General features: G+C 43.7%; 1 protein-coding gene across 1 annotated transcript; it reads right to left on the reverse strand.

The window, feature by feature from the left end:
• Positions 1-422: 422 nt before the first annotated feature.
• Positions 423-13,532, reverse strand: LOC132956255 (G1/S-specific cyclin-D2-like). Its single transcript, XM_061029577.1, has 5 exons — positions 13,168-13,532; positions 11,985-12,200; positions 8,857-9,016; positions 5,650-5,798; positions 423-3,475 (listed from the first exon to the last, which is right to left on the reverse strand). The coding sequence occupies exons 1-5, from the start codon at positions 13,360-13,362 to the stop codon at positions 3,311-3,313; spliced, it is 885 nt and encodes a 294-aa protein (XP_060885560.1). The 5' UTR covers positions 13,363-13,532; the 3' UTR covers positions 423-3,310.
• Positions 13,533-16,764: the final 3,232 nt, after the last annotated feature.

A 16,764-nucleotide genomic window follows, 5' to 3' on the forward strand; every position in this document is an offset into this window, starting at 1 on the left:
CTACTCAGATTAATATTCACACATTCACTTAAGAGTTTTTCACTCCTGGACATCTTTAGGCCTTATTTTCTGAAATGTTTATGTGGAGGAAAAATCAAAAATATTTTAGGCAGCATGCTGACTGTTGGATTATCTGGAGTGAAACTTTTAACACACATCCTCATAATTCATGGTGGACAAATCTGATATACCCTTGTACTTTATGTTTTTGTAAACTGCTTGTTAAATACATTTCTTTTTTTTACTTGTATGTCTTTCAGCCTGTGAGTTCATTTGTGTTCAGTTGTGAAAGCAGTACAGCTTTTCTTGGTTTTGTCGCCCTCTAGTGGCAAAAACAAACTTCACAGACAGATCAGAGGCACAATTCAATGAATGAATAGTCCGCACAGTAGCAGAGGAGGAAGAATAATAAACAAGTCAGATGATTTTGGCCAATTTTATTGATGAAATATTTGAGGTACGCTGTGTGGTTGCAGATGGGGATAGTGGGAGAGGAGTTTAGAATAACAACCACACTGAACAATGACAAAAACATTCTTGTGGTTTAAAAAGTCGACCAAATGGGTACCTCAAAATCAAACATTTCATTTTACTCCAATGAACTGATCGAAACATGCTGATGAAACTCCCAAGAAGAGAAAAAAAAAAACTATTTTTTTTTGTCTTTCCGATACGTGTGTAACGTACAGCACAGGCTTCTTTTTGACTTACATATATGAAATAACCTATTCTTAAAGTCAAGGCACTTATGAATGCACAGTGGAAGACATTGTTTTGATTTATAGAGAAGAAGAAGCACCGTCTTTCCTCTCATCCAGACAGAAAAAAAAAAAAAAAAAAAAAGTGAAACCCGTCCAACAAATTCAGAGTGAAAACAAAATGTGTGTGTGTGTGCGGTGTGAAGTTTTGATGAGGTAATGCGAGTTGGGCTCTCGCTCTATCCATCCAAATTAAACCTGAGGTACACAAACATAAAGAAGCAGCAAGAATATGATAGATTATAAAGATACAAATGAGACAAAAAAAAAAAGGGTAAAACATGCTAATCAAAAAAAGATCAATAAACAAAAGTACTTCCAGTCCCGCACCAAACTGTGACGTTCCCTCCAGTACACAAACAACAGAGAAGCAAAAAAAAAAAAAAAAAAGACTCGTTACATATCCAACATTTCATAATATAGCAGCACACAAGTGAATCACAATAAGGCATCTTTGTGTAAGACTAGAAAAGAAAAAGCTTCATAGCAGCAACAGACTGATGTGTATAATCTAGTTTTCTCACTTTGGAATTATTTCTTTTGAATTACACACAAACCCTTAAAAAGCAGAAACTTGTTTTCTGGTTAAAGCATCTTTTTTTTTTTGGGGGGGGGGGTGTGAAAAACATTTGGCTTTTGCACAAACAGAACATGCACAGAAACGATTTAGAAACGACATTTCTGTTCACATGTGAAGAGGATTTGTAGCACTTCTGCGTCTGGAGGAAATTTGGCTATATACAGTCACACTTTCCCAAAATGTAAACCCGAAAAACCTTACGATAAGAATACGACGGAGAAGACTCCTCAAACTTCAGATCAGAGAGCAGATTACATCAAAAAAAAGGAGCAAAACAAGGAGAAAGGATATTCAGGAGACAGAATGTGTTGGAACTCTTTAAAGAACTATTGGAAGGTTTTGGCGAAGAAGAAAAAAAATTAAATTCAAGTTCAAGGTTAAATAATCGCACTGAATCCAAAAAAAGAAAAAAAAGTAATCTAAGTCTATAAGTGACTTGGCTTTTCTTAGTATATATACTATTACACCGATTATCCTACGTCTACTCAGCTATCGGGGCGTAGCTTTCAAGACAACGTGCGTAACCCCATGGGAATCCAGCCCAAAAAAAAAAAAAAAAGAAAAAAAATCAAATAATTTAAAAGGAAAAATTAAAACAATTACCCTAACAACCCACTGAACTCTCCTCAACCACCATCCCCTTACCCATTTTAAGGAGTGTGTTTTTAAAAGTGCATCGATTTTGTTCCAAGTCGCCTGCTCTCTCAAAAAAAAAAAAAAAAAAAAGTAAAATTGATAACAGGAGAAACTGCAGCAGACCTCAAACTGATACCCCAGACTTTATCTGGGATTATTCCTCCTCCTCCTCCTCCTCCTGTGTGTCACTCAAGTATCGTGCAACCGCAGAAACGTTATATAGCTTAAGTTATCGTCCATCTCTGTGTCGTTATCAAACACGCTATCCAGACTTATCCCGCTTCAACATGCTCATCTTTTCCTTTAAAACACTCCCAAAAAAAAAAAAACCTTCAAACTGCGTTCATTTTCCTCTCAAACCTGGTAAAAAAAAAAAAAAACAACAACGTACAAATCCTTTTCTTCCACTAACATGACATCAGAAACTTCTCGGCAAACTGCTCTGGAACAAACCAGAGCGAGAACAGAACAATAATAACGTAAGCCTATCTGAATTATAATACATGTACATGTGATCCTGTTAACAAACGGCGGATTTAGCAGTGAGATCCAGACTTTAATGAAGTCTTCTGTGTTTAGCGTATGTTGCTAACAGTAGCCTCGAAGCCCCTCAAGCCCGTCCCGTGTGAGCAGGCCCAGCCCACTCCTGGCCTCGACTTTTCAGCATAAATAGGAAGCGGTGCTACAGGTGCACAGTATGATTAAAACAGAGCGGGCAGCTAGCTACTGTAGCGCTCCTTTGTTTGGATGTCAGCTCAGTTGAAATGCCGTGTACTGCATCGCTCACTTTTGAAATCACTGCGAGAGGAAGCTTCCTGCACGAACGAGTCGGAGTCAGACCCGAGGATGAAACCTCAAATCGACCTGTGAATTGATAACTGCTGGCTAAAAGATGATAAAAGAGTAATATAACTAAATGCTAGCTAAATTTATTATATTTATTTATACTAGGTTGTATCAAAAGAAATATGCATATTTCATATAATTATTCTTTTTTTTTTTTCAAGTATGAAAATATATTCAGGCTTCCGTTCCGGGAGACCTTAGGCACTATCAAGTTTTTTTTTTTTTAAATAGCTTGTTGGATTAAATGAAAAGTACACCCAGCCATGAATGAATGGGGTTAAAAAAAAAAGGAGAAAAACTAGAAATTTCTTATATTCTAAAAGTTCATAAATGGTCACACCATCACTCATTTGGCATCCTGATACTGGCAGCCCACGCCCCCCCCCTACTCGAATCTTCTCAGTCCATTGGTCGACAGGCATGAGTGGTGTGTGTGTGTGTGTGTGTCTGTGTGTGTGTGTGTGTGTGCGTGATGAGCCGCCGCATGGACTCATAAGTTGACGTCCCGTACGTCTGTGGGGGTGCTGGACTGGTCTTGCTGCTCCCTCGCCTTTTTGCCTGCCCGGACTGTGGACTCCTGCCGGCACTGCTGGCCCTGCTGCAGGCTGGTGGCCAGCACGCGCTCGATTTGCTCCTGGCAGGCCCTCAAACAGTCCTGGGACAGAAAGGGGAAGGGTCAGACGTCGTTACACGTACACACACACACACACACACACACACTTCAGTCACAGCTCTGCTTGGGTAAGACGCCTCTAAGACAGGTTAGCCTTTAAAAACACGACCAAACAAAGCTCTGACGCTGAAGTTCATTCATTCAGTTTTTGTTGTAAGAAGAGATTTTCATACTAGGTGTGAGGTGCACTCTCTTGCTAAGTATCACCAATTTATTTAGAGAAATCCCAACGTTTCTGTCCCTCTGAACACACTTGACAAAAAGGTAAATTATGTCTTCAAGACTCCACATCAGCACTCCTCTTCTAAGTGAACAATAAGCAGTCGACAGTCGGACAACAGGAGGTTTCACTGCTGCACCTGTACGCAGACACGAGCACGCAAAAGAAATCTGCGCTTCTGATGCGCCGGTTGTTTCACAGTTTTGGTCACATGCATGGAATACCAGCAGCAGGGAATTATGCGTGTTGGAGGTAGGTGGTCCCGTCTGCATCATGACCAGAACAATGGGTACCAGCACCCTGCAACACCAACAACACCGAGCAGAGAGCGACACGGCGGGCACAGGAGTCGTCTCTGACACGAGCCCCCCCCCCCCCCCCCCCCCCCCCCCGCCCCGTGTGCGTCTGAGGTGAGAGTACAGGAGGGGAGTGAAAAGCAGCCTGTGGTTCCCTCAGAGGACAGATAAAGCAGCTCTGACTCTCTGGACTCCCTTCCTCTTTAAACCCCCCTTTTTTTGGGTTTACAGCACTGTCAGTCCCATGTGGCGGTCTAGAGGAAATGGCTTTGACCTCGTGAACCCTGACCTTCTGAGTCGGGGTGTAAAACAGAATATAGGACATTGGAACCGGATGTTTTTGGACAGCTTGTCCTGTGAAAGGGGATCCTCTCTGTCTGTCTGTCTGTCTGTCTGTCTGTCTGTCTGCGTCCCTCTTGCAGGTCTGCGAGGAGGATGTGGGAGGTCTGCCTTCACTGGGCCCGGCTGCGGGACTCTTAAAGAATGAAGCAAGGCTCGCCGAGAGGCCAACATTCCTTTGAAATGTACGGATAATTGGAACCCGATGGGCTGCAGTCGGGGAGCCTGTTGTGACGGGCTACGATGCGGGGCCCTGGTTGCCGCGGCGACGTAACCACAAGCTAAAGAGGCAACCGTGTTGTTCCTTTTCGGGCCCAGTGGCTGTGTGGACTTTTGGTGCTTTCTAATTGACAGAACTGGTCCTCTGATGTAAACGAGACTCAATTTAACAATAAATAATATTTTTTTAAAACTCATCCATCAGCTCCATATTTATGACAATGTGATGTTACTCTACCAGATAGTGAGCTAAATCAATCAATATCTACATTTTATTATTATTAAATACTTTTTTTATAGATATTCATTACCCACATTAGCAATGCCCGCCGGGGGACAAATTAAGTATTTCTGATTCTTGAATGCACCATTTGTGGTCTAAATATTTAATTCAAGAGGCCCATCGATACAGAGATAACTCTAATCAATTTCCAAAAGGCTCCATAGTGCGCCTTAAACAAACAAGGTTATTTGTCACTGAAGGTTATGCATTAGTGTATTTTAAAAGCTTCATTCACTCACACAGCATCTTTTTTTTTTTTTCAGCTCAAACATAAAGTCAAAGACGTTTCTGTTCATACAGTCGTTGGAAATGTAAAAAAAAAAAATCAAACATCTTGAATAACTTTGTGTTTCTGTGCTGGCCTCCGCTCTGGAAAAGACGCCTCTCTCTCTCTCTCCCTCAAACTTATTATGAACATATTCCTCCACCAGGAGGGGCACGCAGCTAATGTCGCCGCCATGCTAAAGAAATTGCATGTGTCCTGCCACAAGAATGTGGGCTCCGAGTTTTAAGAAGCCATTCCCTCTGCCGCTGCTCTTTATAGCAGCAGTCTGGCTCCACAGCCCGAGAGCCAAAAAGCTCCGCTCTGCCTCCCTCTCTCTCTCTCTCTCTCTCTCTCCCCATGAGAAGTAAATCAGTTCAATCTGCCACTACTGAGGGCATCACGCTTGTTTACTAAAAAGGCCTTTTTATTCTGCTGCTGTCGTGTGATGTTGCAATGAAGAACGCATTGTTGCAAAGGCACTAAAGCGATCGAGCGATCGCACGCCGGCGCGGGTGTTTCTGTCCTCGTACTCACCACCTCTGTGTTGGTGATCTTGGCGAGCAGGTCCGTCAGGTTATCTCGACTCAGCCTCTGGTCGGTGTGGTCCAGCTCCAGGCCGCAGACGGCAGCTCCCATGCTGCCCGTGGCGATCATGGAAGGAGGGTTCATGGCAAGGCGGTCATCTGGGGAGGGAGGGAGGGAGGGAGGGAGGGGGCGGGAGAGGAAACTGTATTAATGTGCAATTAGTCAAGACGACGCTTTAGGCCGCAGTGGAGAACGGAAATGATATTTGTTGCTGTGACACTAATCAGGCCAGAGGAAGTTTGAGAGGAGCAAACACCCGAGTCCTTCCTGGATGTCGTCCCTCACCTTCCCACAGTCTGAAGCGCAACAAACGGCGCTGCAGTGGGAACCTCCTCCACAGACGCTCTGATTAGAAAAGCAGAGGAAGGAATCCTCCTACGTCGCAAAGATCAAGCGACAACAGAGCACGGACAGAGGAGAGAACACCTCCACATTGTCGAGCTGAAGCTGCGTTTTTTTTTTTTTTTTTTTTTTTTTAAACACAGATCATGATGCGGCTGTGAATTTAAAAAAAAAAAATCTCCTTTCTCTCAAATGGGAATCCCCCAGGGCCGTATCTCGCCTGACCACCAGGAGTCTTCCTAAATGGCACGCATTGTTCCCAGCGAATAGTTTCCTCTTTAAACATTTACACAGAGACTTTTCACAGAGCATCCGAGAGAGGACTCACGAGCGAAAGAAAAGGGGGGGGGGGGGGGGGGGGGGGGGCGTGGTCGACCCCCGTCCCCTTGGCTGAAATCTCGTTTTATGAATGAACTACACTTACTATATTTCTCCGCTGATTCGCTTCAGTCAACGTGGAGAGAAATGCAGAAGTTATAAATGCATCTTGTGAGCTCGTGACTGCTTTTTTTTTTTTCCTCCACGGTTATCTGAGCATGAATCTACAGCTGCTTCAGGGGATTTAATGTACACTTCATGAAATGTTGAAGAACAACGTGGGAGGAGCCACTTTTGACTGTGATGGATCCCATCGCTCAGGAAATGATAAGCTTCTGTTTGAAGAGCTTTTCTAAACTCGTCAACAAACTACTTTCTGATGTGAGGGGGCTGTGTCGACTAATGTCCAATCTGTGATACTTTTTGATTTTAATTATGGGTAGTATTGAAAAGTTTCCAAAGCTTTAACATAAAACGGCCGATCTTCAGTCACACGATCAACCAAAAGCGAAAGAGATTGCACCGTTTTATTTACCCAAGCGCTAAGCTACATTTCAGCACAGCGAAGTTTGCTAAAGTATCTGTGTTAATTTTTAGACGAGCTGCAGAAGTTTGCCTCCATTTGTTGATAATTAAAAACACATTGGGTGTCTGGGACTTCTTATTCCGTTGCCGTGGTACCGAAACAGCCATCAGTATCGTTTGATTTTTACAGCTTCATATCTAAGTTCTGGTATCCTGAAAACCTGAGTGAAGGGGCGCCTGTAGCCTGGCGGTTGATGCATGCGCCCTGTGTACAGACGCTCAAGTCCGGTGGAATGACGTGCAGGAAAGGAGCCGCGGGTCAGACCGGAACCCGGGCAGCTCACTTGGAAGACCTCCGTACATGGGGTGCGCAAACCAACCTCTTGGCCAATTGCTCCCTACTTTTTAGTCATTCTTGACACACCTCAGCGTTTCATGTAAACTCTTGCTGGCAGCAATCTGAACGTCTTCCAGTAGAAACAAGACAGAAAATGTGTCATATGTTCGCACATTTCACAAAAAACAGGGTCTCAGACTTCCCACTCCTACTCTCTACGAGGCTGATTACATCTAAGTTCACTAAGCATATCATCAAAATGTGCTTCGCAAAGTTCATTTCCTTCGTATTTTCCCAAAAGTCTGAATCAACGAGGCACAGCTGGCTGATCGTAACACAACGTTTTTAGTGACTAACTCACCAAAAATGTGAAAGTCCTCAAGTCAGGAGATTTTCCTTAACTTGGCCAACGAGGACAGGGAGATACTTTAGCCCCGGGAGGTTTGTCCACAAGCTTCTTCCGGTGTCACCAACATTAGTTTTAAAAAGACAGACTGGTTATGTAGTGTGCAGATCCTGCCCAGCACATAGTCGTATCCCAGGGCAACCAGCCGTGGTGGCTTGATAGCTTTGATTTAACCCGCGCTTTGCCACGCCCCATCTTCTCCTCCTCCAGCTGTCCATAGGAGGAGCTCCTTCCATTGTAAGAATAACATCTCAACTCCATATAAAACTCCAAACATTTACATTACTGCACAACCACAGCAGGCCTCCCGCCCCCCCCTTTTTATTTATTTCTCCCACAGCGGCTGTTTCAAGCTGGGGTATAAGCAAGCAGCTGCTCATGAACGGACGGCAGAGACGACCACTGAAACACACCCAAATTAAAAAAAAAAAAGTGACACTTAAACGGAGCTAAACAAGGCATGAAACTCATTGAAGCAGGAGCCCTTTGGTTCCAATAAATAGCTCAAGTAAACAAGTGGTTGACGTCCTGACTGGACCGCATTGATGTATTATTCCCTTCATTCAATTAGTCTAGAGGAGGTAGATGATGAAAGAGCCTTGTGACAGGGCGGTGCTGCGTATTATGTGACCTCGCCGTGGTGTTTCTGTGCAGGATATGAAAATATTAAAAAGGGATCCCCTCGTATATATGCAGAGGAATGCCTTGAGAATTCACCTAGGGAGAGGCCTGAAGGGACATCTGAGTTTGTGCTTCTGCAGTTTATTTTGGACACGAGGCCGAGGACGGAAGATCGCTGGATCACTGCCCTGCCTTTTTAAAACCTGGAAGCTTCCCTGTCAACAAACAATAGAGGGCGAGGAGAGAGAGAGAGAGAGAGAGAGGGGGCGTTCAGCTGCACCTGAGCCACGCGTTAATGGAGAACCAGATACAGTCGCTATCGTGATACGGTGCATGTGGGTTATCTAAACACAGCTCTGATAGGCGTTCTCCCAGGAACTTAGCAGAGAAGTATGGAAATTACCACTTCAAGCAGCTGCGGTGGAAAAAAAAAAAAAAATCCTGATACAAGACTAGAGAGAGTGTGAGGGAGAAGAAAGAGGTCACAGATGACTCACGATGGGAGAATGTTAGTGTGTGTGGGAATATTCCAGAGCAAGGCAGCAAAGAGAGGAAGCAGGTCAAATTAAAAAAAAGGCACATGAAAGGACACGCGGCGCTGCGTTACCTGTGGCACAGAGGGCGATGAACGTCTGAGTGTGCTTTAGGACCATCGCCAGCTTGTCTTTGGGAAGGGGCAGCCTGCGTATGATGTGCTCTATAAAATCATTGGGGATGACCGAGGCCATGTTCCACTTCAACTTCCCCAGCACGACCAGTTCCCAGTCCTAAAAAAAAAAAAAAAAAAGAGGCAGTTTAGAGTCAAGAGGGGTTAAAATGGCGTGCTGCCATGCCTCCATTGACCGTGAAAAAAAAGATCACAAAGCCCGTCCCCTTTTCCCAGAGGAAATGGCTCTCTGCGAGGAAGAGTAACATTTCTCCACTTTATCTCCCCTTGCTGTATCTTATTATCTGCATGCCTTTCTCATTCCTCGCATCCTTTGTATTCATATCGCCGGCATGTGACAAGCTTTGCCCCGCTTTAGAAGCCCTGCCAATGAGACAGCAAGCCCCCTTCCTTCCTGTCACAAGCCTCAAACAGCTACAGTGAGTCTGCAACTGCAGGGGCAGCGGCAGCGGCAGCAGCAGCAGCAGCAGCACAGAGCCGACTCTTCATGCAGTCAGCTCGTGCACAAGAAGCGAGGGAGGTGGACGCATTTCATGATTTAATTTCCTGTGTGTGTTGAGTCGATGTTTTCACCGATTCCTCTACGGGTTCAGTGCTTTCCTGTTTGGCCTGCAGTGCTGCGAGTAAGAATAGCAAGGAGGATGTTACCTTAAGTATTAAAAAAAAAAAAAAAAAACATACTGATGTATTGTGATTAACATGTAAACATTATAAACTGACACTTTCAGAGCCATGACTTCCTAAAGAGTCGATTGTGAGCACAAAGGTCGGTTAGAAAAAAAGCGTCGACCTCTCGTCTGCATTCTCAGAACTAATAAAAAAAAATCTCCATGGAGATTTTATTGGATCCCAAACAATCAAAGTAATCATTGAAGGCACTTTCAAGGGGAGAGCCAATCAAAGGTCCGCCTTGAAGAAGTCTTCACGCAGAGTTATGCAAGAGGATCACAAGACAGAAGATATGGTTCTAATCCAGATCCTGAAGTATTTCACTTTGGGGCACAGAATCACACGTCTCTGACTGCACAAAACATTTGAACACTGAAGTCTTCATTTTGTTTCAACACTTCCTCTCGTTAATTAAAGCGCCGCTGCTGCCGGTGACGCTTCAGCGGAGAACTCTGATGGGTTTTTCTATCGGAGCATGTCGATGTCAGATGACACCATGACCAGATTTGACACATGTCTAAAGCATCATTTCCTGCAGAGTTCCTCTAAAAAGGATGACTTCACCGCCTACCTTACTTAGTCAAGATTGAGCGCTTTTCATTTGACGCAAAGGACGAAGCGTCGAATGCGAGAAGAACGCAGCTCGTTCGAGGCTATTTTTAAAATGTGCTCAGTCTGAAGAGAAAAAAGTACCAGCTGCAAGAAAAGGCAGCTGAGAACGGGACATTGTCATGCTCGGATGATTAAATGCTGATGAGTTAACTTCTAACTTCCTCTAAGGAGAAGTGTCGCCAATAAAAAATAAAAAAAAAGCAAACGTAGTAAAAACCTGAAACTGAGTCACCGAGCGGGGGACGGCCCCCTCGGCAGGACAGAAAAACTTCACATTTACATGAATTTCCTGCACAGAAACCTACAAACGCACACCGCTTTGTTCCACCTGTCATAGCCTGTTGACAGCGAGATGAGCAGGGCAGTGGTGTGATGTGGTGTCGATGCACGAGCTCTTTTCCTGTGCAGCTCCCCCCCCCCCCCCACCCCCGACCTAACCACCACTCCACCCCCCCCCTCCCCTCCACTCTCTTAAACCTCCATCTGAAGCATCCGAGTGTTCATTACAAAGAGGAGAGGCGACGTCTCTCCCCGTCCCCCTGCTGCCTTCTCCCGAGCATCCTGTCAGGATATCCAGGAATCTGGAGTCTAACGACAGTACGGAGCATCAAAATGGGGCTTTAATGTCATTTCCCTCAGCAGCTGCAGGGGACGACGGAGGATGAAGAGAGAGCATGCGGAGCTGCCTTTAACTTTGAAATGGTTTAGTGGTGACACAACCAGCTGAGTTATGGATTGGTCCATCAACAGAGGGGTTTCTTTTTTGTTGTTGTTGTTGTAAGCACTGGATCTTAAAGTTTGCAGCTTTTCTTTATCTATGCATCAAATGATGATTTCCCTGATTTAAAGATTTGTTTACAAGCACGTACCTTAAAGTCTTTACCTCAAAAGATATGAAGTGCGACATGACGCAAGAAAATAGAGCAACACATTCTCACATCAGAGTCTGAAACAGAAGAATTGTTGACAACTTCAAAAACAACTTTTTACAGCTCATTTGGATTCAGCCGTCTGTCTTCAGATCAGCTCAGTTTCATGATCTACAGATCCATTTTAACTGATCAAACTTGATTGAACGACGAGGGCTCGGTGATGCAGATTAAAGCTCCATAACGCGCCTGCATGAACCTCGGAAGGAGATCGCGTTCATCACTTTACACGGTTGGTTTAAGCGTTGTTGCGTTGGCTAAAAACGAGCTTTAAATTTATCTACTAGGGATTTCTGCTTTTGAATTTTCTGACGTTTTATGGAAAACAAATTAAACTACTGACAACATTAAAAGTTTGTTCTCGTGTAAAAAAAAAAAACGGTTGCTTTTGAAAAACAGCTCAAAGTTTGTGAGATAGCGCCTGACTCACCGGTCTTAAGATTTGTTTAATAAGCTGCACGTAAGCAGGAAAGAATTAAAGGTATTCTTGTAAACGCCATGAGGAGATACACTCGTCTTGTAAAATTCTCAGGCCCGGGAAGATTAAAGAGCATTTAGCTGCCGTTTCTGAGAGTGAAAACGCTTCAGTATCTACATGAAACAATCCCTGTAGTGCAAGATATCCACATTCTGTACTGCATAACTGGCACTAGATGGCATCACACGCTCCTTCAGTCCACATGGATCCAAAGAAAGGATGTGGCTGTGTTGTGCAGCTCCACTTATAAGGAAAATGGGATACTTCCTGTGGAACCAATACAGCCATTAGCATTATAAAATCATCCCTAGATATGACATGGTGTTTGTGCTCTCTCACGAGTGAAGGGGGGGGGGCTTTTAGAAATTCCAGGCTCTTACCAGCAGTTCCCGTGGCGTGATGCAGTTGTCTGTGTACATGCAGAGTTTTTCTGCTGATAGCGGCCTGCAGTCCTTTAACTTTGAAGCCAGAAAAATGCACACAGCTCCCAGAAGCTGCAGATAATTCTTTCTTGTGACCACCACGGCTAAAAATCTGTCCAAATAATTTATGGCTAAAGGGAAGACGTCTTCATTACTCTTCTCCTCTTCACAGACCTGGAAGGAGACAAAAAGGGAGAAAATACAAAAAAAAAAAACACATTTTAAAAAAAGTGTCATATGAAGAAGCAGAAACATATCAAAGACAACTCGCCTACTCTTTTTTTCTTTTTTTAAGCTTTAAAGCAGGAAATCAGCTCAAATAGTGATTTCTTTCCCACACCTGTTGTCATTGGGGTTAAAGGTTAAATCAAACATTTTTCACACCTTGTCTTTAAAAAAAAAAAAAAAAATCAGCCAACTGCTGCAAAGTCAAAGCTGAACAGAAACAAACGAGTTCAATAGGAAGTCGCAATGAAAAAAAAAAAAAAAAAAACACCCCACATTGCCATTCAATTCCTCTTCCTTGTTCGGGCTCCACCAGCTTTAGAAACAAACAAAAAAACATTTAAAATATCAAACATGTCACCTAGAAGCTTTAAAACATGTGCACAATGTTCAAAACTGATGCTGTGATCGTTTCCGACGGTTAAAGCGGGATATTCAGTGGACATTATGTGTTTATATCCTCAAAAACAGAAAAAGAAAAAAGTGGTTTTGCAGCATGCTCGATGGAGCTGGAGTCACTTTTAGAAAAATTAATAAAAATTATTCTACAGGGGAAAATGTGTGCTTTTCGATCACCTAAATTAAGTTTAACTTCCCCTCTGGTGCCTGGGACAGCTGTTTAGCAGAAATACCAAAGTTTGCAGCTGTTAAGCAATGTAAATATGGAGCTAGGCTATTTCTTTGAAGCTCGGTTTTTCTTCTCGTTGGAATGTCCGACTCTCCCACGCCTTTCGGTGAGTCACTCTCATTCAATTGTCAAATAGGTCAAACATCCAGTGACAACTCTCCAACATGTTTATGATGCCAAAAGCACCCCTTAAACATGGGGGAGGGGGGGGGGGGGGGGGGGGGGGGGGGGGGAGAAAATAACACCACGACTAGGGTTAGCACATGAATGCGTAAAATGCTCACAAACCTCGTGCATCCAACCTGCAACCATTCGTCTCATATAAGGTTGAATATCCTTCTGGAACCGCTGGAAATACGAGCACTGAGGTAAAAACCTGTCCTCAATGGTTAATAAACTTTGCAGCACTCTGTCATCATAGAGGATGTTTGGGTCAGGCTGGGCTCTCACGGCTATGTCCGACTCCAGGCAATAAAGCTCCATGACTCGGCGCCCTCCCCTTCTCCCCCTCCTCTCCTTTCCTTTCTTTATTTGTGTATCTTTTGGTTAAAAATAAAAAATAAAATATTGTCACAATATTCTCGACAGCGGACAGGAGGAGGAGAAGTGCCCAGGATGAAGCATGAGGCTGAGACTGCTGCTGCTGCTGCTGCTGCTGCTGGGTTTGCTCCAGTCCCTGCTGCTCGCCTCTCACTGAGCTTCTTCTTCTACGCTCTTCTAACGCTGCGGTCGACTCGCACACATCGACGACGACAACATCCTGCCGACGCTTTCAAATTAAAAGCCGCTGTGTCACACACACACACACACCCTTACTCTTTTAACTGCCAAAGAAACAGTTCGTTTGATATCCGGCCTTTTTTTTTTTTTATTCAAACATTATCTGCTCTACTTTTCTTAACAATGCTTTGAAAAGAGGCGGACACACGCCGACCATGACGTAAGACGTCTGACTGAAAACGTTTTTAATTATGCCAGACATGTGGAAACAAGTTGTTGTTTTTATGTAGCCTAATAATTAACTTGAAAGTGTTTGTCATTTATTTTACGAGTGCCTGCATGTTTGCATATTTTGATTAGATGCAGAGAACGCATACGAATTATTGAATTTATTACAGTGTGTACAGGAGAGAGCTTTTGATTATAATGGCCACATTCCACATCCGGGTATCTGTAGATTTTCAGGTTAAAAAAACAAACATACTCTGAAACATTGAAGTCAATTCAAACTGTTACAGCTTGTGATCTTAAATCATTTGTTTTACGCTTTTTAAAATGCATGTGAAATATATTTCCAGCTGTGTAAATTCATTCTTGTACATGACTTCTGAGATGTTAACTTTCTGTTTACAAAACAATTGTAAATGCTTTCTGTTGCTGTGGACAGAGGGGATACAAATTGTGCCTTTAGTCTCCCTTGCTTTGAAAATAGCTAATATACTGTCATAACAAAATAAAAATAACATCAGAAAGTATGTTGCCAAAAAGGTTTGTTCACACAATAAGTACAAGGACTTTGCTTTTTTATTTGTGTGCATAACAATAAACATAACAAGACACAGGGGGAAAGGAAACAAAATACTGGAAAAGATCATAAATATGAAGATCTGTATTTAAAAAGAAGAGCACTTTAAAGTATTTTAAACAAATGGATTGAAAGAGAAAAGCAAGTGTTCCTAAAGAATTAAGAATTTTAATTAAGAAGTTCAATGTGGATATATAAGAGAAATATGAAGTCATGTAAAGTATAAAGTTAGACCTGGAGGTGTTACATGTTGTTATAGGACATAAAAAGTACAAAAAGTTAAGGGTGAAGTAGATTAAATGCTGACTCAGAAAAACAGAGGAAACACATATTTTGTGTAGAATCAGCTAAAAATCTTAGAGTCAGCATGAGCCTTTTATTAAAGTATTAATATGAAGGATGTTTATAGATTATTTTGTTTGTTTTTAAAGCTGACCACAGGTTGATCATGTAGTAACATCTGATCACTTTTGGTCAGTACATTACTTTCGTCTCACATCAGTTCAGAGCCGTGTGGATCCATGGGAGTTGGTCTGATGCTGCAGACATCCTCATCCGAAGGGTGTGGACAGCATGTTGATCCCTTTCCAGGGAAAAGTTTTCCGGAAAAGGACTTCCTTCGGCACGCCAAGGGGATGAAAGTATGAGGATGCAAGACTAAATCTGCAGCGAGTCTTTGTGATGTGTCTCCAGGATGTGTTTTGTTTTTGTTCTACTAAGACAAGACATAATCTAAAAACGGTAGGATTAAAGAAGAAGAGGAACAGGAAGTCATGAATTCACCCATCGCTTCAGACGTCTGAAGGCGCAGATGTTCGCGCTTTATTCTCATCAAAGGCATGGAAAACGTGCACACGTTTGTTTGTTTTTTTTAACACCTCTAATTTTACTGCTTCAGATCATGTGTAAGCATATTTTAAGTCGGGCCGCCGACAGAAGCTGAAGTGAGAAAAATTCTCTTTGAAACAACTTTGCAAACTTCCTCTTTTTCACAGCGGCGACGCCGAGAGCTGAATGAGATATGGAGCTTCATTGAGAGGACAAAAAAAAAAAAAAGAGAGAGAGAGCTGCTGTGGAGCTATTATGAGAGACCAGACTGTGATGTGAGAGTGGGAACTGTCTCGAAAAAGGGGAATGTCAAGGTTAGCGAGATTAGTTCTACTTCAAAGGAGGGGGTTGTATGTTTGAGAGGGCTCGTCTTAGAATTGAGATTTCATGTGTGGAGTGTTATCCTTTTTTGTCTGTTCATTGTGAGGCTGACAAATCCCTGGGTCAGTGTGTTTTTGCACCAAAAAGGGGGAGGGTGGGCGGGGTCTAGCTGCAAGAGGCCAAAGAAGCCGACCATACCAGACAGTCAAAGAATGACACTTGAGGGAAACAGAGGTGTTAGACACATAAAGCAGCCGTACCCCGCTGCCGCTGTTAGTGCATGTGTCCTATGATAACACATGTCAGCCGCTATCACACACTCCGCGCTGCACAGAGGTAGAAGAGAGCACCCGAAGCCCTGGGAAAACGTGGAGGAGCGTGAAATCACCTTGATCCAAAGATTCCTGCTGCATACCAGTCCACTGAACCCACCAGAGCACAGGGGGCCCCCGGAGATGGGCAGGCTGCCACAGATCAAGAGGAAAAGAGACAAAAGAGGTGGAGGGCGATATAGTCAAGATCTTTAATCCCGAGGATCGGTTCGAAAGCTTAACGTCATCTTGTGTATTTCCTGTGCAAGATCAAGTTAGTCGCTCCACGAGGGAGGCCTCTCTCTCTCTCTCGGATATAAACAGAGGATTTAGCTTGAACATGCCAGCAGCAGGGCCCAGCTTGATTACAGGTTGCCCCATGTGCTCTGAGTCAAGCTCGCTGTTTGGGTTTACTGACAGTATGAGGAGAGGATGCTATGGCTGGAATGCTGTGGTGTGAACGCTGGTGTGCACTCCTCCCAAGCGCTGAGTGATGGCTGGTGTAGCTCAGGCGGCAGCGCGGAAGATAAAGTGGCTTCTGTCGATCACATGGTTGCATACTATATGCTTTCACATCAACTGATTACACACCCTCCCCCCCTCCCCCCCTCCCCTGGAAGCGCCACTAAACACCCGTTCCAAAAAACATGAAAAGCAGCGTCATACATGCTCACGGGTAGTCGCATGTTTCGGGCTCTTTCACATGCTATTTCGGTCAGGCTATCAGCAGCGTGGAGCGCCCCATCTCTGTTGCGATTGTCACACATCAAAGCCGCCTGTCACTGCCACTCGCTGCAGAGTTTGCCCGTGTGCTCGGAGGGTGAGAAAGCAGAGTTGGGAAAGTGGGGGGAAAAAAAAAAAGGTGCTTTCCAGCACAAACTATGTGCACAAGCCGAGATA

Source organism: Labrus mixtus, chromosome 22, assembly GCF_963584025.1.
Source record: "Labrus mixtus chromosome 22, fLabMix1.1, whole genome shotgun sequence".
Classification (NCBI taxonomy): domain Eukaryota; kingdom Metazoa; phylum Chordata; class Actinopteri; order Labriformes; family Labridae; genus Labrus; species Labrus mixtus.